This window comes from Neomonachus schauinslandi, chromosome 16, assembly GCF_002201575.2.
Source record: "Neomonachus schauinslandi chromosome 16, ASM220157v2, whole genome shotgun sequence".
Classification (NCBI taxonomy): domain Eukaryota; kingdom Metazoa; phylum Chordata; class Mammalia; order Carnivora; family Phocidae; genus Neomonachus; species Neomonachus schauinslandi.
Window position 1 is genome coordinate 26,976,390 of NC_058418.1, and position 24,328 is coordinate 27,000,717.

At 48.1% G+C, this 24,328-nt stretch overlaps 2 protein-coding genes across 5 annotated transcripts in view; both read left to right on the forward strand.

The window, feature by feature from the left end:
• The window catches only part of NOD2 (nucleotide binding oligomerization domain containing 2), a 28,519-nt gene extending 18,996 nt beyond the window's left edge, over nucleotides 1-9,523 (forward strand). Inside the window, exons 7-11 of the mRNA XM_021704747.1 lie at nucleotides 1,683-1,766; nucleotides 2,493-2,576; nucleotides 4,088-4,171; nucleotides 7,589-7,672; nucleotides 9,088-9,523. Of these exons, the coding sequence (XP_021560422.1) occupies nucleotides 1,683-1,766; nucleotides 2,493-2,576; nucleotides 4,088-4,171; nucleotides 7,589-7,672; nucleotides 9,088-9,160 (409 nt within the window). The 3' untranslated portion in view covers nucleotides 9,161-9,523. The remainder of the gene's footprint in view (nucleotides 1-1,682; nucleotides 1,767-2,492; nucleotides 2,577-4,087; nucleotides 4,172-7,588; nucleotides 7,673-9,087) is intronic.
• Nucleotides 9,524-17,820: 8,297 nt separating this feature from the next.
• CYLD (CYLD lysine 63 deubiquitinase) overlaps nucleotides 17,821-24,328 on the forward strand; it is a 62,306-nt gene continuing 55,798 nt past the window's right edge. For 3 of the 4 annotated variants that reach the window (XM_044922175.1, XM_021705825.2, XM_044922176.1), the window contains exons 1-2: nucleotides 17,878-17,933; nucleotides 18,492-18,575. The gene's annotated coding sequence lies outside the window, so the exon portion shown is untranslated. Of the gene's footprint in view, nucleotides 17,843-17,877; nucleotides 17,934-18,491; nucleotides 18,576-24,328 lie in introns of those variants that run through there. The other variant, XM_044922174.1, reaches the window with a different exon arrangement.

The window sequence follows — 24,328 nt, forward strand, 5'->3', positions numbered from 1 at the left end:
GCAGAAGAGTCAGACGCGGGCTGGGAGGGCAGTCCCACAGACCACAGGTCCCCACAGAGTGTTGCGGGGGGCGGGGGGAGGAGGGGGGCGTCCTCTGGTTGCGGGGCAGAGTGACCACCCCCCAGGATGGCATCCTTGCAGTCCCCCCTCCCGTCCTGCCTCCCCTGGTGTGACCTAGGGTCCCTTGGACGAGAAATGCGGGTTTGAGGACCCAAGACTGTAGGAAGAGAGACTAAAACCTTAGGGCCCAACCCATTTCATAGGCAGGCGAGCTGCCCACACGCTCGGGAGATCAGCACCTTTCCAAGCCGCGTGCCTAGCCCCACAGAGTCCAGCACAAGCGTGGCCCCAGCCTTACCAAGCTCTCTCCTGCTCGGGGTCACAAGTGGATCGGGGCCGTTCTCTTTCAACACATGTTTATTAAGGCACCTGTCTGGACCAGGCATTGTGCTCAAACCTCCAGATGCTATCCTCTGGTACAAACTGTTCTGAATATTGGTTTTTTCTTGCTTAACAATATTTCTTTCATACCCTAATGACCTCATTTTTTTTTTTAATGATTAATAGAAGCTTTATTTAAACAATAATATATAGAGTTATCATTGCCAGACTTAATATGAAATGTTCAATGTTCGATCCAATTTTCCTTCCTGGATAAGTTTTTCTTTCCTATCTCTGTCAGTTTTGAAAACATAAAACCAGAAGAAGAGGGGCCCAATTCCAAACAGAGCTCCTAAGAGCGAGGTCTTGGGAGTGGGTCTGAAATTGGGATAGATGTTTGCTGATCTTGCATACCTAATGACCTCATTTTTGAAAGACAAGCCGCTTAGTATTCCACGGGCTGGATGGCTGTAATCTCTTTAACCCAGCTCCTTTTGAGACACACTGAGGTTGTTCCAGGTTTTTTGCTGGTTGTTTGCACTCTCCCCGGGGCACAGAGCGGTGCTGGTGCAGAGCCGGGGCTCAGTAAATATTTACCTGATGAATGAAAGCGCACTGAACCTCTTAGTTAGGCCACCTTTGCTCACGTGTGCCCAGCCAGGTCCGGGCTCACTTCCCGTGTGTAAAACAGCCAGGTCACACCGTCTGAGCCAGGCCCCACCTTTGAAAAGGGAAACATCCATCCAAACTGCAGGAGGTCTCGGGGGATGACCCCGGGGGTGAAGGAGCTTGACACCATGAAGGAACGGGGATGCTAGGGAGGAACAAGGATGACCCCGGGGTGAAGGAGTTTGACACCATGAAGGAACGCGGGACGCTAGGGAGGAGCAAGAGAGAGAGAGCTGGCTTGTGGGAAAAGAGTGAGACTTGTTTTGGATGGTCCTGGAGGATAGTTGAGGGCTAGGGGGTAGCAGTCCCTGGGAAGAAGGGTCAGGAAAAATGTTAACCCTGTGACTTGTCACTGAGAGGGAGTTCCCTGTCCCTGAGGGCATGTGCTAGGTGGGCCTCTATTGTTCTGTAAATCTGACTGAAAAATGTGAGTGTGGTTTGGCCATCGCTCCAAAAAGGTAGAGGTAGGACCACTTTGCTGGGACCTAGGAGCTCCACTGAGACCATTCTGGAATTGGGCGGTTGTAGCCCCTCCAGCCGGGGACGTAGAGAGGAAGGGCAGGCTTCATGCATGTCTAGAACACACAGCAGTTACTCACTGACCGACTGACAGAATCTGTTGGCCTTTTTAGGTTGTGGGGCAACAAGGTGGGTGATGAGGGGGCCCAGGCTTTGGCTGAAGCCTTGGGGGATCACCAGAGCTTGAGGTGGCTCAGGTAAGCTTCGGGGTCTGCATGGCCGTTGGGAGCGGGCATGAGGAGGGAGGAGCCTGGGCCAGTAAGTCCTTCATTTGCTTGAACTTTGTTTTACATCTCCCCCACCCCCCATGTTAGGCAGTGGGATGAGAAAAAAAAGACCCTTGGATTTGGAGTCAGGACATTTGAGTCTTTCTGGGTGACTTTGGAGTATCCCTTCTTCTCTCAAGGGTCTTGATTCTCAGGGGCAACTAGGTGGCTCAGTCCCTTAAGCATCCAGCTCTTGATTTCGGCTTAGGTCATGATTTCAGGGTCGTGAGATCGAGCCCCGCATCCAGCTCTGCGCTCAGCACGGAGCCTACTTAAGATTCTCTTCCCCTCTCCCTCTGCCCCTCCCCATTCTCTCTCTCTCTTTCTCTTACTAAGAAATATTAAAAAAAATATTCTAAAATGGGTCTTGATTCCCTATCTATAAATTGAAGATTTGGGGCTGCATCAGATATATTTTATCTCAAGAACCAACTCCAGTCCATTAATAGTGACTACCCAGGACATCATGTCGGGAGGGAGTCTAAGGCTGCTTCCTGGGCTTCATGGAAAAGAGCACTGTAATCAATCAGTCATGTCCGAAATGAAGCCAACTAGGAAGCTGGGCCATAGGTGTCGTGCATTTTGCTCTTCTTGGCTTAGCTTCTCCCTGAGGCCCCTCCCTGCCCTGACACGTCGTTGTTCTTTGATTCCATTCAGCCTGGTGGGCAACAACATCGGCAGCGTGGGGGCTCAAGCCTTAGCATTAATGTTGGAAAAGAACATGGCACTGGAAGAACTCTGGTGAGATCGGGGGGTCCCCTGCTCTGGGGGGCAGATAACAGCCTTTCTTCATTCCCGGGCCTCCTCCGTGGAAGCGGATAAAACTGAGCTGGATAATCAAGCGGTTGGGCTTTTGGGTTTGTCTTTCTCTATGACCCGGGTGGTGTGAAGCATAGAGAGCCTGGCCTGTAGGTGCTGATTCTTTTTATTAATTATATTTATGGGTTTGTATACTACCTCCATGTGGCATAATGGTTGAGAGCAGAGACTCTGGAATCCAGCTGGCTGAGCTTCCAGGCCTGCTGTGATCTCAGGCAAGTCATCTAATAATCTCTGCACCCCAGGTTTCTTACCTGTAAAATGAGGGCATGACTGCTTCCAATGGTAAAGCATATGTTATCATACTCATAATGTTTTGTTATTTCTAAGTCGAGTGCCTAAGAACACCGGAGAGTAGAGTGAGGGTCACCTTAGAAGGTGGAGTGGGGTTTGGAGCAAGTTCAAAGGTGACCCATAAATTGTACTCGCATTGTTGACCTGAAACTGATTCTAAGTTTCTAAGTTCTAAGTTTGATGCCACCAGTCTGGTCTTCGTATGACATGTTCTGGGCAGTCCCTGATTATATCAGGGAGATCGAACACTGCTTTCTCCAAGAAGTGGAAGGGCATTGAAACCTCTGATCACTGTCACAAAATGGATATTGTGGTGGCCTTGTCCCATTGATTATACCCGGACTGGACTGTACCACTCGGAAATTCTCGTTAGAGGCAGGTCTCACCCTTGGATGTATCAGTTGTGACTACACGATTAGGCTGCAGGGGAGGGAAAAACTCCATGTCCAGTGGCTCAAACCAGTAAAGGATTTATTTTTTTCACGTCCGACCAGTCTGGAGGTCGCGGCGTGGGGCCGGTGTAATGGCTCCACCAGGCCAGCAGGGGTCGGAGACTCTGTCTCTCTGTCGCTTCAGATCATCAGTCTGTGGCTTCGCTGTCAAGATTGGGTGCCGCATGGTCACCAGAGGGCTGCTGTACCTGCACTACTATTTCTGTGTCCCCAGATTCAGTCTGTATATCCAGGAAGGGCAGGAGGCACAGGCCAGTGAGGTCTCTCTCTTTGAAAGAGCATGTCCAGGAGCCCCATCTGCCGGGTTCCCCTTGTGTGTTAATGGCCATGTGGATGTCACCGGCCAACCCCGGCCATAGTGGAGAGTGGGAAATGCAGCTTTTTTTTTTTTTTTTTAAATCAAGCACAGGGTTGCCCAAATGGAATGAGGCTTCTGTTAATAAGGAAGGGAAAATGGCTATTAGGTCACCGGGACATGAGGAAGCCTGGGGTGAATTCTCTCCCAGAGACACCCCTGGGATTGAAAACCCTCACACCCGACTCTCCCGGTTCTCACTTTATCTGTAAATGTAGATTTTCAGAAGTTGGCTTCTCTAACTGGGGGGCAAGCAGGTTAATCCGTACTGACATCCTCTTCTATAATAAATGTTACCATATCAACCGGATTTTCTCTCTTGTTCTTGCCAGCCTGGAGGAGAACCATCTCCAGGATGAAGGTGTGTGTTCTCTTGCCAAAGGACTTGAGAGGAATTCCAGTTTGAAAGTTCTGAAGTAAGGAACCCGTAAGCAGGAGCCGGGATGATAATGACTGGCCCGGTGGGGGGGTCGGCGGGGGGTGTCTCTGGGCAGCTTCCCACCTGGCTAACTCACCCAGGGTGACCTGGCAGAAATCGGCTGGTAGGGTCAGGGATCCCCCAGACACAGATGGGGATTCAGTGCAAGTTGTTTACCGGGGAGGTGGTCCCAGCACGCACTGGTGAGAGGTCAGTGAAATGATGTGGGGGAGGACAGGGATCCATAACAAGAGTGTCATCAAGCAGTTATCACCCCGCTTATCACCGAGTTCAACAGCGGCTCAGACCTGCTGGGGAGCTCCAGGAGCCCCTACCCAACCGAGGAGTGAGGCAGCAGGGGTATTTAGCTTGTCCTTCATCAGTGTGCTTGTGGGGATATGAATTTTCCAGCACTTCCAGTTTGCCCTGCACATGGCCGAGCATGCTCCGGGGCGTCCATAGAAAGGCCTCAGGCAGAGAGTGGAGGTCTTCCCAGCAAGCAGCCCTCAGAGTTAGAGGGGAAAGCTGAGGGCATATGGGTGGGTTGCCAATGGCATCTGCTATGGGGCTTACAGGACATGCCCCCTCTCCAGGGGCCATCTCTAGCTCTGGCAGATGTCTTCTTCCATCATCTCTGGTGCGTTCTCTTAGGTTATACAGGTAGGCGTGCTTGCATTTATTCATGTGTGCATTCATTCATTTCTTCATTGTATATCCATGCCTACATTCATCCATTTATGTTTTGATGCAAGAAATATTTCCGGAGCGCTCACTGTGCCAGGCACTATTGGAGGCCCCGAGGATAGAGTGGTGGAAAGAACAGAGCAGGCCTCAGCCCCCTTAGCTCTTAGATTCTAATGGGAGAGGCAGATAATGAACAAGTAAGCAAATACACAAGATTATTTATAATAAAGGCTCTAAAGAGAAGAGAATTCAAGGGAAAGATGTGTCAGGGAGTGTCTGGAGAGGCAGGGTTGCAGCTGCCTGGGAAAGGCCTCTCTGGGAAGGTGGCATGGGAGTTGAAACCTTGAATAATAAGAACAGTTATTGTTCTTATAATGCTGAGGTCTCAGGAATGCACACTCTAGGTGGCCCAAACAGCAAGTGCAAAGGCCCTGTGGCAGAAACAAGCTTGGTGGTTTTGGGAACAGCGGGCAGGGCCTGCATGGTTGGACTGTATATAGGGGTGAGTGGAGGGAGGAAGGGGCAGGGTGAGGAGGCCACATAGGCCTCAGAGCCATGGGAAGGATTTGGAGCTTTATTCTAGGGGCCTTGAGAAGCCTTTGGAGGATTTTAATCTGCGCAGTGACATGATCTGATTTACATCATAAAAAGATCATGCTTGCTGCTTTGTGCCGAACAGATGGGAGGAGGGGTAAGATGGAAGCAGGGAGACCAGTCAGGAGCTCCTGCTGTCTTCCAGGCGGGAGATGAAGCAGAGAGACTTGGATCAGGCTGGTGGCGGAGGAGAAGGGTGGTTGAAGGTGGGTAGGCGATGGTTGGAGGTCCTGTGGAGGGAGGGTCTGGGAGCCGGAGGGCTGGAGGGCGGCAGTGCCGGCTGGAAGTGGTGGCAGCCCTGGTGGTGGGCTCAGCGGGCAGGTCCCCACCCACGAGGACCGGGACGGCTGACGTGAGGAAGAGCCCAGCTAGGGATCATCAGGGGCTTGTGCGCGGGCTCTCCGAGGCTGGCGCCGCACCTGCCGGGGTGCCAAAGGTCTCGCTGGAGAGGGTCGTCAGGGCATCCTCAGACGGCTCCTTGTGCGACAGGAAGGGTGGCATCTGCCCTGGCAAATGTGGCCCGTGGAACACGCTCGCCTTCAGAGGCGGGCAGACAGCTGCCTCCGGGAGAGTGTCTGCTTTGCTGCCAGCCCGCCAGCCACTCTGGCAACACTTGTTTGTATTGCTTTGCAGGGGCGAGGAAGTTGCCAAATGTTTGGGGAAAACACTTCGCCCGTCACTTGGGTGAAACCGGGCTGGGAGGCCTGGGGGACGCCAGGACTGTCTAAGTGGGGACGCCAGGCTTTGCACATGGGGGGCCGACGGCATACCTGGTTTAGTAGTAACCAGGTGTGACACAGCACGTTTGTCCTCCGTCGCTGTCACAGACTTAGCCCCGTCTACCCCGAGGGCTGCCAGGTGATGGCAGCAGGGCTTGGCCCACGCTGCCTAGTCCAGAGCCTTAGCATTAAGCACCACTGAATTCCATCATCCCTCGCTGTTTCCCCTTCTTGGGGCGCCTGGGTGGCTCATTCAGTTAAGCATCTGAGTTTGGTTCAGGTCACGGTCTTGAGGTCCTGGGATGGAGCCCTGCATCGGACTCCCTGCTCAGTGGGGAGTCTGCTTGTCCCTCTGCCCCTTCCCCCTGCTTGTACTCTCTCTCTCTCAAACAAATAAATAAAATCTTAAAAAAGAAAATGGGGGGAGCTTCTTATGTACCTTAAAAAAAAAAAAAAAGCCTGCATCCTTCTTTTTCCAGGCAGAGTGGCTGCCAAATGTTGGTTAAGTGTGTGGGCTCTGGCACCTGGCGGGTTGGGTTTGGACCCCAGCTCCAACATTACCCGCTGTTTCTCCTTGGTTTTGTGCTTCAGTAGCATTGAGTGTAAAGGGGGGTAATAATGGGACCCTGCTCTTCGGGTTGTGAGCGTCACTGGGGTGACAGAGGTATTGAGCTGGCACATAGTAAGAGTTCAGCAGATATTGGCTGTTATTATTATCAGCGCTGGCTTAGGGTCAGCTTCCTGGGTGGTCCTGAAATCCTGGAGGTGGCAGACACGTGGAGATGTCTCGAAGGCCAAGCTCTGAGCTTAAAAAGAACAGCAGGGGGTGGTGGCTCTTCTCTGCTGTCTCTGACAGTGCACCTTCTCCCCTCCCAATTGCCAACCTCGTATTTTCTTGAATCCATGTCCCTGTGCCCCCCATCCCACCCCACATGAAAATATTACTGTTCATTGATTATTTCCCATCAGTTGAGTACGGTGCCAAGTGCACCACAGAATATGCCATTCTTTTGTTTAAGTCTTAGACTCCACGAGGTAGGTGCTCTTTTAGGTCTGTCTTATAGATGAGGAAGTTGGGATTAATTTGCCTGAGATCAAAAAAGATGCGGTGTAAGTTGGATTGGAACCCAGGGAGTAAAATGCACATACTTAACCCCCATGCCATAGCCCCTTCCTAAGGGAGTAGCTACCTAACTAAATACATGAATCTGGGGAACAGAGGAGAGAGGGGTGCATTTCCTTGTAGGCCTTGAACCTTTGTGGTTGAGCTTGTTGGGAATCTCAGACAAGAGAGTGACATGTCAAGGGGGCAGGTGGGCTTCTATAGGCTGGCCAACTCCCAAAGCCTCCTATAATTGGACAGGCCCAAGAGGAGAACCAAGCATCCTTGAAGCTCACCTTTCAGTCTTTCTCTCCAGGCTGTCCAACAACTGTGTCACCTACCTTGGGGCAGAAGCCCTCCTGTGGGCCCTGGAAAGGAATGATACCATCCTGGAAGTCTGGTAAGACCCCTGGGCAGGCCTCTTTACCTCTCTGAGCCTCCCTTTTCCAATCTGTAAAATGGGGCCAGGAAAGAGAGGGAACTCATTTTCCCTCTGGGCTCTGACATTCTGTGACATTCTGCATGCAATGGATCTAATTTCTCTCTGGGGAAGATGTTTTCACGTCTCCAAGCATGGATCAAGTGGCTCATTTTTAAACCCTGAGTAGTCAGGAATGTTTCAGTCCAGGTAACAGTGTAGGACGGGGTGTGGTGGAAGATGGACACGGACACAGGAATTTGGGGGCGTTGCACCTGCCTTCCCAGGTTGGGGCTGTTGCCTCTGGGTGGAGGGGACATTGGTGGGGGGGGGGGAAGGAGGTACTGTTGTACAGTGTTTCCAGGTCTTTATAATTAAAAGCCATGTTCTTTCATGTGTTTGAAAAAAGCATTGAGTCACACCTTCAGAGATTTATGCTCCTTCTTTACAGGGATGTATTTATCACTCACAGAGTAAGTATGAAGTTTCCCCCTGTACGTGTTTCAGGCACTGGGCTATAAGCCAATCTTTAAAACTAGGAGATTCCCCCATGGAAATCTATATTTCTGAGTTTTCTCCCCCAAGTTTCCAACTCTGGGTCCGGATGAAAAATGCCAGGAAGTAAGTAGAGTAGAGTAGGGCTGACCCCACTGAGCTCTTGCCGACTGCACACCTAGCAAGCTTGGCGTCCTGGACCAGGCCCCTTTGACTGCCGTACGTCTCATCCCTGCGAGCTTGTGACCCCTGCTTCGCAAATGCCAACTGACCGGTCCCTCCCTTAAAAATCAAGGCAGCAGCAACAATACGTATTGGATGATGAAGTTAAAAATGAAGACTTGTCGGAGGCTGCCCTGGGAAGAGATTTTTCCTTTCTGTATGATTGTGTAATCCCTGTAGGCCATGAGGTCCTCAGGTCCTGGGCAGAGTGTGGGTTTTTGTTTTTGTGTTTGTTTTAAACCATTGCATGGTCATAGGAAATGTCACATTCTGCGTCTGGGGGAGCGGGGGGTGGAGGAAGCCAGCATCATGTTGATATTTTAAGGGTTCTGATGTTATTTGCCGCCTGTTGGCAGAGCTTGGGAGGGCATCAGTGTTTGCTCATTGCATTCTTGACGGATTCTGCTGTTGCCTTAAAAAGAATCGCCAGCCTTGGGGAGTCGGGGCCGGCTGGGTCCAGGGTGGGTTTTCTCTGCAGAGTCCCAGAGGCTTGCTTCATTACACGCAATGATTCATGAGCCGCCCTGGTGGACCAAGGCTAACACCAGCATGGGAGGGCTGCAGCTGGGCCCCAGGGGCCAGGCCATTGAGGCCCAGGTTTAGGAAGTAGCAGCTTCCAATTAAAAGCACCGCCCTGGCTCAGCACTCATCCAAACCTCTCTTTGCTTTATCCCCTTTAGGCTCCGAGGCAACACTTTCTCTCCCGAGGAAATTGAGAGGCTCAGCCAGAGGGACACCAGACTCTTGCTCTGAAGCCTGGGGGCCAATGTTTATCTCAGTTTGTTTGCGAACAGGCTGTGGATTTAGATCCCAGGAGCTGGATTACATCTGGCAGCAGCCCATTCACACAGAGCCGTGTCCTGCCCAGGGAGGGCTGGCGCAATGGGTCATCTTTGTTCCGGCAGAGGAAGGAGCCACGGTGCCCTTCCGAGCAGACTTTTCTGCAGCCGACTTTTGCATCCGGTTCTTCCCACGATTCAGTCCATGGAATGTAGCAGAGGGACAGCTCCTGCCGCCACCTCCAGCTGATCTGACGTGGGTCAGTGGGGCCCGTGGATGTTACTGCGTGCCCGTCACTGTCGAGACCTAGACCCACAGGAGAGGCCCCTTCCCACCTGCCTCGCAATGAGGAGGGGGACTCAGGAAGCAACTTTCTGCCGGGTTTTAACCCCTGGGTTGTCATCTCTCCAGGCTCTTCCCCATATCTGGTCCCTCCACCCATCCTGGACCCCCGCATGGGGCACTTCCTCTGTGGGGAAGGACCCAGAATACTGGTGTTCTCAGCTTTGATATTTATAGCCTCCCCCACCCCACCCCCCACACATACGCAGGGTGGAAAGGGCTATAATTTACCTGCTGCCCTTCCTGATACTTGACCTTATTGAAAGGGCACATGTGACAGCCATTTAGTTCCTCCAGACATTCTAGATTTTCACTTGCTCTTAGCCAAAAGGCTGAGAAGCGATTTTCAAGAAAAATAAGACCACATTACAGCTAATATCATACGCATACTTTTATTTCCGATGAAATCAATTAGTCTTCAGTTAAGCCTTTGGAAGCCACTCTCCACCCAAATGCAGTTTTTTACAATCAGTCCGGGCCAGAATTTTGAGCAGTCCCACCAGGGCTCTGGTTGATGCCTGGGAGCTGGACTCTGACAGCAGACTTCTAAAATATATTCATAAGAGATGGTTCAGTGTTATGTGATAGAAAGTTATGAATCAAAAGTTTATAGGGGCAAAATCAAAGACTTTTCCTTGTAAGGCAGATATTTTTCTGGATTTTTTTTTTTACCAAATGATGCATGTTGAAGCCTCTGTAAATGGTAGGTGCTGTACAAGTGTTATTATTTAAACATTATTATTTGTGAACACTGGTTAATATTTATAAGCCACTTTGTTTTATTCTCTCCAGTTTGTTTTTATAAAAAACACAACCATGGATTTTATGATGTAAATAGTCACAGAGAAGAAAACTGTGGAGAGGCCCCCAAAGCTGTCTTCACTATGACCAAATATTTAAAAAAAACATTCCTGAACGTTGCCAGATATTTAAGCACAGTTTTCTACTTGGAGAGGGAAGAATGATGTTTGGACCAGAAAATGTATTGGTTAGGGCAAAAGCAGTTCTTAGAAATAGGCTTGCAAAAAAACTCTCTGGGCTTTGGCTTAGAAAGGTCTAACCCTGCGTGAAGTCTGTGCAGGAGCCTCGTGGTGCCCCTCATGGCTGCAAGGCAAACGTGAGGAGGCCTCTGGGCCTCCCTTGATTCTCTCCCCGTGGCTCCAGGAGTCTTTAGCAGGAGAAGGATGGAGAAGATTCGGGAATAGCTCTCCTCAGCAAGCAGCCTCCTGGGTAGGCCTTGTTGAAATCATTCTCAGCTACATTTAATGAGCAAGAGCTCAGGTAGCTCCTCACCGAAGTGAGATCCGCTTCCTGGGAATGTTTTGTGTGGGCCTGGCTCGTGAAATACTGCGGCATCTCCGTGGGCTCCTGTGTGTGAGCTTGCCTGTGGGCTCTCTGTTGGTGGTGGTAGTTTCTGGCCAGTCCGCTGTTCTGATACAGAAGATTAGGAGGAAGGTGGAGATCGATGGGCCTGCTTTCCCTGAGGAGTAAACACAGCAGTCCATGTGTGTGGTGGTGACTTGGATTGTAAATTTCGTTTTCCTGAAATTCATTCAGCCATGATTTATGGGCCAGATATGTTAGGACCATCGGTAGATGAACACAACAGACGGGATCCCTGTCCTCAAAGCACTTAGGTTGGGGAGAGGTGGAGAGGTGGGCAGAAAACGAGTGAACTGGAAGATATAGAAAATAAGATCCACTGTGGTAAGTGATAGGAAGGAAATAAACAGGGGCGCCTGGGTGGCTCAGTCGTTAAGCATCCACCTACAGCTCAGGTCATGATCCCAGGGTCCTGGGATCGAGTCCTGCATCAGGCTACCCACTCGGTGGGAAGTCTGCTTCTCCTTCTCCCACTCCCCCCAACTCATGCGCCTGTGTGCTCTCTCTCTCTAAAAAAAAAAAAAAGAAAAAAGAAAGGTTCAAGATAGAGGGGAACCTTCAGATTGGGGATTGGGCTGAGACACGTAAGCTGGGACCCTAAGAATGAGAAGGGTCTGGCCTTGCCAAGAGTGAGGGGGCTTGTTCACCGAGGACAAGCTGCATGAAGACACTGTCATGGGGAAGAGCTTGGTACATGTAGTAGGCTGAATAATGGCCCCAAATATTTAGCTCCTCATTCCTTGAGCCTGTGAATGTTGCCTTACGTGGCAAAAGGGACTTTAAAGAAGTGATTAAGGGGCACCTGGGTGGCTCAGTTGGTTAAGCATCCAACTCTTGATTTTGACTCAGGTCATGATCTCAGGGTTGGGAGATCGAGCCCCACATCTGGCTCCATGCTCAGTGGGGAGTTTGCTTGAGATTCTTCCTCCCTCTCCCTCTGCCACTCCCCCTCCCCCCCACAAGCTCTCTCTCTCTCTCAAAAAAAAAAAATATGATTAAGATGAGGATCTTGGCTGGGGTGCCTGAGTGACTAATTCGGTTAAGCGTCTGCCTTCGGGCTCAGGTCATGATCCCGGGGTCCTGGGATCGAGCCCCACATCGGGCTTCCTGCTTCTCCCTCTTTCTGGACAGAAAAAGGAGAGACCACCCAGGAGCCGTTGCAGGTGAGAGGCAGTTGTTTTAACGTGGTGTCAGCAGAGGTGGAGAGAAGAGGATGGATTCCAGAAACGTTCTAGGAGTCGATTCCTGAAGGTTTACAAATGGAATGGATGAGAGAAGAGGGGGAGGGGAGACTCAAGGCTCCTCATTTTTGACTTGAGTAACTGGGGCACACCATCCTGGAGGTCAGGTGGGAAGACAGATGGGAAGCCAGCTTGGAAGTAGGAGGGACTTTGTTTTGGATGGTCAAGTTTGGGACACCTGAGTGATGTCAAGTGGAGACACCAAGTTATGCTGTGAGTCTGGAGCCCGTGGGAGAGGTCATTGCCAGGTTTAACAGCATGGATGTCCTAAGCCTCTAAAGGGGAATGGGGTTATTGGGCCTGGATGTCATAACCCAGGGAGAGATTATGGAGAAAGAAGAGTTCAAGAGGGCCCAGGGAAGGGTGCCGCCGGGACCCGGATATGTGCTTACCGTCAGCTCAGAGTAGAGGCTTCTTACATTTCCAAAGTCCAGCAGATCCACCAAAAGCATTCTGGGCCTGGGCAGGTAACTTGCGAACAAGTTAGCCGACTTTCCAGAAGTCATTTGCAGAACAGGAGCAGACACATTCTAGATTTGTGGCTGAAAATACATAATTCTTATGTGCAGACAAAAAAAGGTACCAGAGCAAGAGAATTTTTTAAAAGAGCTTCAGGCTTTTAATTATATTCACCATCATCCTAGAAGAAAAAAAAAAATGTCAATCTGAGTGCTACCCCCCCCCCGGCCCCCCCTACATAGCGCCAAAATCAGATACTGGAATGAATACACCCCGCAGAAAGTGTGGGAGGTAGAATCACATTCTAAGCAGGCTGAGTTGAGACTACATACAGCATCATTTCATTATTGCACCAACACATCTTCACGCCTCCATCCCCACTCAGGAGATGGGTGCAGCCCAGCGGGTGAAGCACACAGCGGTGGGGGCGGACACTCTGGTAGTGCCCGCACCCAATGGAACACATAGGCTCGGGCCCTGGGTGGCAGGTTTCAGGTGAGTGACATCAGGGCCATCCTTCAGCTGTGCGGACAGGCAATCCGAGATCGGTGGATTCTCCAAGATTCCTTTTTTTTTTTTTTGCTCTAAATTTAATCCCATCTATCATCACTTCCAGAACAACCCACAGATCCAATCCCCTAGGCATCATCCCTCCCTTATCAGTCACCCTGAAAATCCCTCCCCTCCCTTTTTTACTTGGAACAACTTTCTTGACATCTTCAGTTCCTCATGCCCCCCCTCCCCATGTGCTCTCCCCCACCCCCAGGAAAGAAGGGCCTCCTTAGGGGCCCACCCTTACCTGGATTACTGCATCAGTGTCTTAACTGGCCTGCCTACGGCACCTGACCCACAACGTCAGCCTGTTAAAAGGTAAGTCTGATGAACCACTGCTCTGATCAGAATGCTCCGGAACTTGCCAATCTAGCCCAGGGTGAAAGTCAAGGTCCCCTCTTGGCCTGGCCCACCCCTGTGTTTTCACAGACCTCCCCTTTGCCACTCCAACTCCCGTTCCCTGCGCTCCAGCCACACGGCTTCTTGGCCGCTCCTTGACAACGCAAACTGCGTCCAGACCTTTGCATTTGCCTATTTTCTCTTACAGGAACACTCTTCCCGAGATAGTGGCCTGGTTGGCTTCCTCATTTACAGCAGGTCTTTGTTCAAGTGTCAGCTCATCAAGGGACTCCTTCCCTGAACCATTTACCTCAAATAGCCGTCCCTGACCACTCTCTCCTCCCCAGCCCTGCTTAATAGTGTCTTCCCAGCACACACCACCTGACGTACATGTGTTTCTTCCTTCCCCTAGAATGTCAGCTCCATGAGAACAAAAGCCATGCTTGCTGCAGAGTCCTCCAGGGCTAAAATAGTGCCTAGTGCATAGTCGATGCTCAGATATTTGTTAACCGAATGGAGAATCAACCTGCCTAAAGGAGGCAGAACGTAGAAGTTGGGGAGGATTATAAAAATGAATCGCCTCTTTCCCAACACCACTGGTATCTCCTTCCTAAGGGAGGAAGGTTTCCTACCACATGAGATCATTCCTAATGTATTTACTGCCCCAAATGGGATTCCGGAGGTAGCACAAAGGTCCCAACGAAGAGCATTAGACCCCTTTTCTCTGTGGGTGTGTTTTTTAAATCACGCAGAGATCATTTGTCATTGATAACAGCAAATAGCTCAAACGGGAGCATGGATTTATAGTTCAGCAGGATTAGGGGAAAGATGATTAAAGTAATCCCTTTTATCTTATCAAAAAGAGCTTTAGGGTGACCAGAATAAAAGCCCCCACACAGAATGTTCTGTTGTACCTGCAGATCCACGCCCCCCAGCCCCCCACCTCTAAGAGACAAGCACATCCTTGGTATGGTGGACTCTCCACTCATCCAGTGATTGAAACACCGTGCTGGGCCGTAGGGAGAAAGCGCCCATGCAGTATCCTTGCCTGTGGGGACGCCTGGTCTAGTTAGCCCCGTGGTTCAGAGCTTATTCATTAGCCCCATGGTTTAGAGCTTATTCTGAATGCCCCTATTCCCAGGAGTGGTGGGGAAACGGCTGGAAGCATGGGAAGCTGGATGAACAGCTAGGAGTTGCCATTTCCTGGGATGGGGAAGGCAGAAGGACTGAGGTAGGAGTGGAGGAGCATCAGTTCACTTTTGGCTCTGTGGGGTGGAGGTGCTGAGCAAGCAGTAGGACCTAAAATACTGAATTTGGTGAGGCTGGAAGTAAGAGGTAGCCTGTGGTAGCCATTTGGGGAGCACGGGGCAGGGTCTAAGAAATGACTGTTACTTGTGCTACTGAGATTTGGTTGGGTCCTGGGTAGGTGTTACTCCAAGTCACAGGTCCCTACCAGGTGACCAGGTTTCCAGCTCTTGGGGGAGAGAGCTCAAATTAATCCAATGGCTTTTTGTTGGGTTCCTGCTGTGTACAAAGAGAGCTATGGGAGACAGTTCAGAATCAGTGTTAACTACCCTATTAAAACCCTTCAGCGGGATCCTGCTCTTAAGCTAAAGACCAAAACTTGACTCCCAAGGCCCTACCTGAAGGGCTCTTTTGTGCTCACATTTACTGTGCTCTGCCTCTTTCAGTTCCTTCAATATGTCACGCACAGTCCTGTTCCCTTTGCCGGAAGTGCTCCCTTTCCCCCTTGGCTGCTAGTCGTCTTTCCTATTTCATCTTATAGATGACTTCCTCAAACAGGCCTTCCCTCAGTGCCCAACCACATCTTATGTGTGCTCAGCACAGTTCTCCTTCTGGGGCTCACCCTGCCCTCCGTAGTTTAGTAAGTGATCTTGTAGCTAGTCCTTTAAGGTCTGCCCTTCCCTGCCAGAGGGTATGGATGGCATCTCTCTTGGACACCCCTGGGTTTCTTGGTCCCTGCTCGGTAACCCAACCAGGAGTTGTGTGGATCCAGGCCAGGCTGAGTGGAACAGGCTGTGAGGTGGTGAAGAAACAGAGGGGATCAAGCAGGGACTGGAGCCATCTGCAAAGACCCTTGGAAGAGGGTGGACTTTGGTTAGGCCTGAAACAAAGGGAGGATTGGAAAGCAGAGAGGATAGGCATTTCAGTTGGAGAATCTGTTTCAACAGAGCTGGAAAGAGCCCTGACTTGAAATCAGGAGAACCAGAGTCTCAGCTCATCTCCTGGGTGACCTGGGACAAGTTATATTCCCTCTCTGGACCTTAATCTCCTCTCTGTAAAAGGAGAGACTGGCTTAGCAAGGATTGCAAATAATAGCACCATGACACTATTCCCCAATCTTATCCCCTGGCAGACATCTCTTTTCCCTGAGAGCCTGAATACAGTTTTAGAATTGTTTTCAACACAGTGTTCTAGGCAGTCATTACCAATTGATGGGAGATGGTAATTGAGATAAGCCCTGTTTATCGGGCCTGGCTTGGAAGAGTATCTCTTGGATGAAGTCAGGCTTTGACACTGTCTGATTCAAGGAATGGGTCACAGGAGGACTGAGCAAGGCTCTGACAGAAAGCAGCGGGCTCAGCAGCACCAAATACCATCATCAGAAAAGGCTTGAAGATGTCTTCGTCCTGTGGTGGCAAACTGACCTTCGGGGGCCAGTAGAGAACGTAAAGGAGAGAAATATGCCAGGTGAGTAAACTAGGGAATGGTGAGCAGTGTGGAAAGGGAGACTGCCCTGTCTTAAAGGATTCAAACTCTTTCTCTCCCATTCCACTTCCTCTTCTTCCTCCTCCTCACCGTATAGGTCAAGCAAGAATAGACTTCAGGCTGAATTGCTCGCCCAGACAGCCAGACGGTGACCTCTGAGTCCTCCTGACTTTATTGGAGAACCTAGACCTGGGAGGGAACTGTGTCGCCTAAGGCCACACTGTGAGCCAGGCCTGTTGATTTCCATTTTATTGCTTTCTACGGCACTGTGGCCTTGAAGCTTGGGACACAGGATAGGGAAGAATGAAAGAGACACAAGAGTGGATTGAGGCTTAGGTTTTCAAAAGATGTCCATTTCATCCTGGGTGCTTATGGCAAGGGAGGTGGGTGGCCTGTTTACTAGTACTGTTAGTAATCACTCATGTGACTTCTTTTATGTACTCACTGGTTTAAACTGCCCAGATCTTCAGAAATGTCACTTTCCACTAGGGAAATTTTCCCTCTCATGATTAAATACACACACCCCTCTTCTTTCCTCAGTATTAATCACCTTCTCCTATAATTGGTACTTAAAATGTCAAAGGAGAAGGAATTAATTAACAGGAGTATCCAGTGCAGCAAGGCATGCTATGCGGCAAGGCTCTGGGACTGATTATAAAAAGCACTTCCTTAAATATTTTGAGCACTTTTGGGAATCAGAAACCTCCCTTCTAATTGAAAGATCCTTAACTACACCCCAAGTCCTGGCTGGTGGCCAGGGGTACAGAGCTGAGTGAAGCAGCGAGTGGAAATCCCGTCTTCGCCACCCTAGGGAGACCTCCCTCCAAACTGGGATAGTGGCAACAGAGGTTTCGAAACAGCAGAGGTCCCGGGCCGAATCTGAGGGAGGAGAAGAGATTCAACACGACTGAGCTCCTGCTGTGTATCGGGAACTTTACCTACGGTGTTTGGTGTTTCACAACCGTTCTGTAGGACAGGTGATGACTATCTCCATTTTACAGATGAGGATACTGAGGCTTAGCGTGGTCGTGAGATCCTCACGTCACGAGGCTACTAATTGAAAGCGCAAAGGATTCAAACTTAAGTCCGATTCTAAAGCTTTGCTTTTTCATGGAATCCTGAAGTCCTATTCCCAGCTCGTGTCACCCCAGCCCCAAACTCCCCGCAGGAGTTTTGACAGCTAAGCCGAGAGCCAGGACCCGGGCCTGGGAGGTGGAGCGGGGAGCAGCACAGCGCCCCGCCCCGGCTCCGGTATCGGCCAATGGTAACGCGGCACCCACAGTCTTCTGTCCAATCAGCCAGAGCTCCCCGCCCACCTCCCCCGCTCCACCTCCCCTCCCCTCCGTTTTCCCTTTGGCTCGACCGAGCTTGACGGAGCGGAAAGTCCCTTCAGCCGGCTCCGGGCCGGCAGCCATTGGAGGAAGGTCTGTTACAGGGATGCCCAATCAGAGCGTGCACAGAAACGCATCTCGGGCTACGATTGGTTAGTGCGGCCGTTGGCCCCTCGCCCCCGCTCTCCCTCTCTCCCCCCGCCGGGCGGCTCGGAGGCGGGGCAGGTGGGGGCGGGCCCAGGTAGCAGGTTCGGCTGCGCCGGGGCCGCGCGTCGGAGGTAAATATTAAGGCGGTGGGTGTGGGGCGCCGGGCCGGAGTGGGACGCGGGCTAGCGACACTGGGGAAGGGGCGCTGCCCCGCCGCCCGAGGTGAGTGAGTGAGCGGGCTACTGAGGCGGCGAGCAGCGGACGGCTGGGTCCCCTCGGGCGTCCCTCCCCGGCCTCGGGGCGCCTCCAGCCGCCGCCGCGGCCGTCGGGCCCTCGCCGCCGGCCCGTTAGTTTCCCTGGCCCGGAGCCGGCAAGGCCTGCGGGGGTGCTGAGCCCGCTGACGTCAGCCCGGGCTTCCCCACCCCCGGAGCTTCCCCCCCACCTCCCCCGCCGCCCGGGCTTCCTGAGAGGGCTCCCGAAACGTGGGAGCGTGGTCGCCGCCGCCGGGACCTCCGGAAGAGAGAGGACTTGGGGTGGGAGCCGCGCAGGAGACCGTCTCCCCCGCCGACCCCCCATTTACAGATGCGGAAACTGAGGCGCGGGCCGCTGGCCGGCTCCCGACGGCCTCCGTTGGCCTCGAGAGCCCTGGGCTGTAATATCTCCTCTTTCCTAGCCGAGGGGCGTATCGATCGGTCGGTTTGGGGGTGTTTGTGGCTCCTGTCCAGGAAGAGCAGTCGGGGTTCTGGCCTCGTTAATGGCGTGTTCTGCTTTTTCTTTCAGTTTCCCCCTTTCCAGGGTGAGGAGGATGGTCTTCTACAACAACCTGGAGTTCTTTAGTTGAAAGGTGCGCTCTGTCGAAACGAGGTATTCTTTCCCTTCCTTTTGTTTTTCTTTATAATGTTAACGATCTGTGGGGAAATCGGGAAGTCTTGACAGAAGATAGTGTTCCTGAATTTGTTTCTCAGCTGAGTCCGCTGCCCGGTTATTCATGTACTTGGCATCTTTTCTATTCCACCCTGTGGCATTTGCATGTTTTAGGATGGTTGTCATCTTCCAGCCACCAAGCCTTTCAATCTCCCAGCTCCCACCATCCCTGCCCCCATCCTCTCCCTGGTCTCCCTGGAAAGTTGGATCCTTAGCTCAGCTAAGGAGCATTCCTTACCTTGCTTTTGAATTCGGGCTAATAGAGATCTTAATAAGATTGTTCTTTTTGCAGTCATTGGCTCCCGGAGAAAAACCCAGGCCTTGAGGGAGGGTGTTCATTCAAGTGTTGGTTTTCTGCACACCCCCTCACGCCCCAAGTAGACTGAATGGCCCTGAGGATTAGGCTGCCAATTCCCCACTGGGTAGTGGGTGGATTTGAACTAGAAGTATTAGGAGAAAATGATTTGCTGGGAATTCTTGTGGAAGTTCGTGTACTGTGAATGTTGATATCACCCAGAACATTCTCTAATGTTCTGCTGCAAAATGTTATAGTATTCCTGTGAAGAAGCCTTCCTGTGGATGGTAACTTTTGTGAAGAGCTGATAAAGCCAGGGCACTATTATGTAAAACAAACATTCAACAGCAGTGATTTCTCATGGTCTGGCATGCCTGAACTGTGATTTTGCTTGACTTACGGAAGTCCTTATCATAAGAAGAGAGAAAGGATTAATTATCCTATTCATCAAAAGATGAGTATTTTGTTTCTGATTTCCACACATTCTTCTTAAATTTGTCAAGGTATTTTCATTGGCTACACAGAATTTATAGGCATCACACATGATGTGAAGATCTAGGAAACCAGTTTCAGATGAGCCTCAAAACAACTTGTTTTGGTAATTGTGAAATTTGTCTTGTTTCTTCTCCTATGTGTAACAATGCAGTGGTGGTAAACATTAACCATGACTTCATTTATTCTGAGAAGTAGTATATATATATTTTTTCCTTTTTAACCTGGAAGATACGCTTTTAATCACTTAAACAATTAGGATGAGGAAATGGAATTTTGGCTTTCACTTTTATCACCTGAGTTAACCAAATCATTCATTCATTTCACACGTACTGAATGCCCTTACATGTCAGACAGTGGTTTGGCACTGGAAATACAAAGATGAAGGACATGAGGGGTTCCAGTTTGGAAGTGTAGTGGCCGGGCTTAACTCTACGGAGACTTTGGGGTTCCTTGTTCTTCCGCCGTGAATATACATGCAGATGCAGGAGCCAGACTCTTTTTTAACTTTATAAATCCCGCTTGTTTTAGGGACGGAATACTTGTGCGCTTGGGACACAGTATGTGAGGAAAGATAAAGCTGACTCTCTTTTCTGGTCATGGAATCTGTTTTTCTGTTTTTAGCTGTTTGGTGGTATAACAACTTGTTCTTTTAGTGAGAGAGATTCTTCCTTAAAATGGTGATTATTCTAGCCATCTAGACGCTTTTGGAAAAAGTCCTGTGTGTCTTCTTTCTTTGGTATTCATGCTGACCTCCCTGTCTCTTTGCCGCCTTTATAATTAGGAGCAGAATTTTAGTATTGTAAGTTTTATTCTGATTTAGGTAGTCTCGTGTGGTTTTTAAAACAAGTTGGGATATTTGAGAAGATGCAAAAACGTTCTTGAATTAGACCTATCTTTGTTTTCTCTAGTGAGGTTCTATGAGCAGTATAACCTGATAGCCTGAGAATTAAAAAGACATTATATTTTCTAGACAACCATTGTCAATTGTATGTAGCTAATGCTGTTCATGTGTACTGTATATTATCTTTTAGAATGTGGTAATTCTGACCTTTAATATTTTTGTATAAAACATATTTCTTGACCCATCTTTTCATTGCATTGATAGGAAACTGATAAATATTTGTGTCTTTCAACCTTCATCTTGGTTTAATGGCTTTATTTTAATACAGTTAAACTCTGATTTGTTCAGAATCCAGACCCTCAACAAGCTCAGATAACCAGATGTATTTTCAAGTCTTTGTGACCCTGAACCATTCCCTCATCTCGAATGTCGTCAAAGGAAAGGCCTTTCCTGTTCAGTATGGTTTAGGGTTAAATATATCATTGCATTCCACCTCTTTGGTAATTTTCATTCAGTACTTAGAGTAATGATCAGGATATTCATAATCACTCAATTTTCCAGCCTGAAATAAGTGCAGAGGCATTTAGATAAATCATGTGTGATATATTTACACTCACAGTGAAGTATACTATTAGAGGCAATTTTAAACCAATTAGACCTGAAAGGTAGTAAGAGAACATAAAGTAGGGCAGTTATCGTATCTTAAATCTGCCATACTTCTCAGCATCTAACGCTGTGCTGAGTGCACAAAAATACTAAACAAACTAACAAACCTTGACTGATAAAGAACTCATTGACAATGTCATTTAAATCTTTCCCATATCGTCTTTAGTTTTTATTGCTTGGGGTTCTTAAGACTTAATCTAACTGTTGTGCATATCCCAGTGAAAGAAGAACGTTGTCATTCTATTCATTTCTACAGCGGAGGGAAGTCTCTTTATTAACCTATTTCTGCTGTAATGGCCGTATATTGAGATATTCATGGCCATTAAATTTATTATCTTGTATAGCTCTGGAGTCATAAAGTTCCCCATTCACCTTTCTCGAACTGTCAGTTGCAGTGATGAGAATCAGTGTTTAATACGGTCATTCCAAACTTATTCTTTCTTAATGTGTACTTTCTAAAAGAGGAAAGGCCACAGTCTTTTTATTTTTGGATAATGCTTTTTAAATGTTTTATAAACTTTTGCTCTGGTTCTTCTAGTGGTCTAACACGACCCCTGCTTTTGTTGAGGTGAAGCTCACTCCCACTTGTGCTAACGCAGGTCCGAGCAAAGCTGCTCCTGTGTGTTTACTGTAAACTGTGGTTCTTAATAATGATTGTTAAATTGCCTTCCACCTTTTTTATAATCCAAAGGAATTACATTAAATTTTACTGTGGACTGTCTCTTAAATGATTAGCAAATAACACTTCTGTAATCAAATTCATTTAAAATAGTGTCCTAATGCATTACATACAGTAATTTAATTTTGTCTTGGTAATATTTCATTATCCACTGGTGGGCTTTGTTTTAAATCATGACATGACTTGTTAAGCTGGGGAACCAATGGAGTAGAAATCATGGGCATATAGTATTAAGATTTAAGGATGTTCTTAATATTTGAAGGTGTAATTTTTAGGAATTTTAAAAAGTAATTTCTTTTCTAAATAGAATTACCATACTTGAAAAGCAATTTTTGGCCAAAAATATTTAAATACATTTAGAAAGAGAATAAAGCAGCTCCCTTTTTTGGAAATTGCTTTGTGACCATCTCCACCTCCTGGGAGTAACCCAAACAAGTCCATGCGGTAAAACTTCTACACTTCACTCCTAAAAGACTGTTCAGAGTTTACGTATACCTCTTTAGTTATTGTTGTGTTTTTTTTTTTTTTAAACACACAAACATATTTCATCCCCTGGCTTCTCAGAACTGATCAGAAGCCGTAAGGTGGAAAGCAACAAGGCCATAAAATGAGTCAAATGCACCCTGGAGGAAACCACAGAAAATGGCTGATTGCAAGGGAAAATCAGGGACTGTAATCTATAGAAAGCAGACACAGGAACTCAGAAAGCATAACGTCAAGCCTTTTAACAAAGTCACAAACATCTTTGCGTTTTGAGAATCACATGAGAGCTTATATTCATATTGATAATTCGATGATTCAGAAAATAGTATTTCCTTGTTGACATTTGAGAAGAATTTTAGTCAGAAATAACACATACTTCATTTTGGTACTTTAAAGGAATAGAGCCAATTTAAGGGTTTAGGTCTCTGTCTGGGTAGCCTTCATGAGGGATTTTGTTTATAATGGTGCCAAGATAGGGGTTTCCACAGGTGTCTTATGTAAGTGGCAAATATAAACTGATTCTCTTCCTGCTGAAGTAGACAGTGCCCTCAAGTGGAATTAAGACAAACACATTATAAAGAAAGGAAAAAAAAGAGAGAGAGAGAAAATCACTTTACACCAGCTCTGCCCCCTGCCTTTACTGGATGTTGCACAGATATTTCAATAATGTTGGTTTAAAGGGATGCCAAACTTTTTATCCTGTCTTGGGTAACTTACATGTCTCATTCTGGGTTGTAGAGGGACAGACCTTTAACAAAAACTCAACCAATTCCAGAGTACTTCATTATCTAATGATGCATTCCATGTGTAGATTTGCCAGATTATTTAATCATTATGTTAAATTATTAAACTTAAAATTTGGTTCTTTAGTTTTAGAAGTACTTATTTCTAAATTCCAAGAATAAAATAGACAAATACGATAGTGCTCTCGACTGCTGCTGTGAAATGGAATGGAAATGGATACCTCTACCTCAAAGAAGGATGGAAGGGCTCCTGGGTGGCTCAGTTGGTTAAGCGTCCGACTTTTGATTTCAGCTCAGGTCGTGAGGGATCAAGCCCCACATCAGGCTCTCTGCTCAGTGGGAAGCCTGCTTCACCCTCTCCCACTCCCCCTGCTTGTGTTCCCTCTCTCAGTGTCCCTCTCTCTCTCTGTCAAAATAAATAAATAAAATCTTTTAATAATAAAAAAAATAGCCTTCTCAGCCCTACTTTAAATGATGGTTAAAAATGATACAATTTCATCAAATCAAAATAAGATTTAGTTCATTATCTTAATAATTATCTTACTGAAAAAAAGTTCTTATGTATTTTCTGTCACATGAGTGTGGCCATTTGGTTTCTAAATACAGTTACTTATTCCATCCTTCTTTTTGGGGAGGGGCACAGGGAGAGGGAAAGAGAGAGAATCTTAAGCAGGCTCCATGCCTAGCGCAGAGCCCAATGCAGGGCTCGACGACTGAGCCACCCAGGCGCCCCGAGAAGGCTATTTTAATTGTGAAAGATTAGTATTGTAAAAATTTTAGGTGAAAATTTGAAACTGAAAAAGAAATAATCTTTTTGTATTCGTTTCTAGGATAACATAGTTAAAATTGTGGTATAAAAATTTTTGTATTTGTTACTTTATTAAAGTTATATTCCTTGTTACGTAGTCCAAGTTTTAGTGGCTACAAAATTGATTTTTTTTTTAAAGATTTTACTTATTTATTTGAGAGAGAGACTGAGAGAGAGAGAGCATGAGAGGGGGGAGGGTCGGGAGGGTCAGAGGGAGAAGCAGACTCCCTGCCGAGCAGGGAGCCCGATGCGGGACTCCATCCCGGGACTCCAGGATCATGACCTGAGCCGAAGGCAGTTGCTTAACCAACTGAGCCACCCAGGCGCCCTACAAAATAGATTTTTAAAGACCTCTTTACTATAATCAGATTTATATTATCTGAGATTTTGAGAAATTAGATGATGGCTCTGATTAATATGATTAACATTTGCCTAAGGACAAAATGTACATGATGAAGGAGATGAAACTGGATCGAGAGCAAATAAATGATCCATTATCAAAATATGGAACACAGATAAATGAATCGTGGTTAAAGTTTCAGAATATGATTGATCATTTTTTTTTTTTATAAAGGATGTTTATCATAATAATTATGGTGGGTAACTTTTTACTTAAATGGTGTGTACAGAAATAACAGCCTTTTTGATTTATGTGTGTTTTGCCAAAAAGAGCAACTTATTCA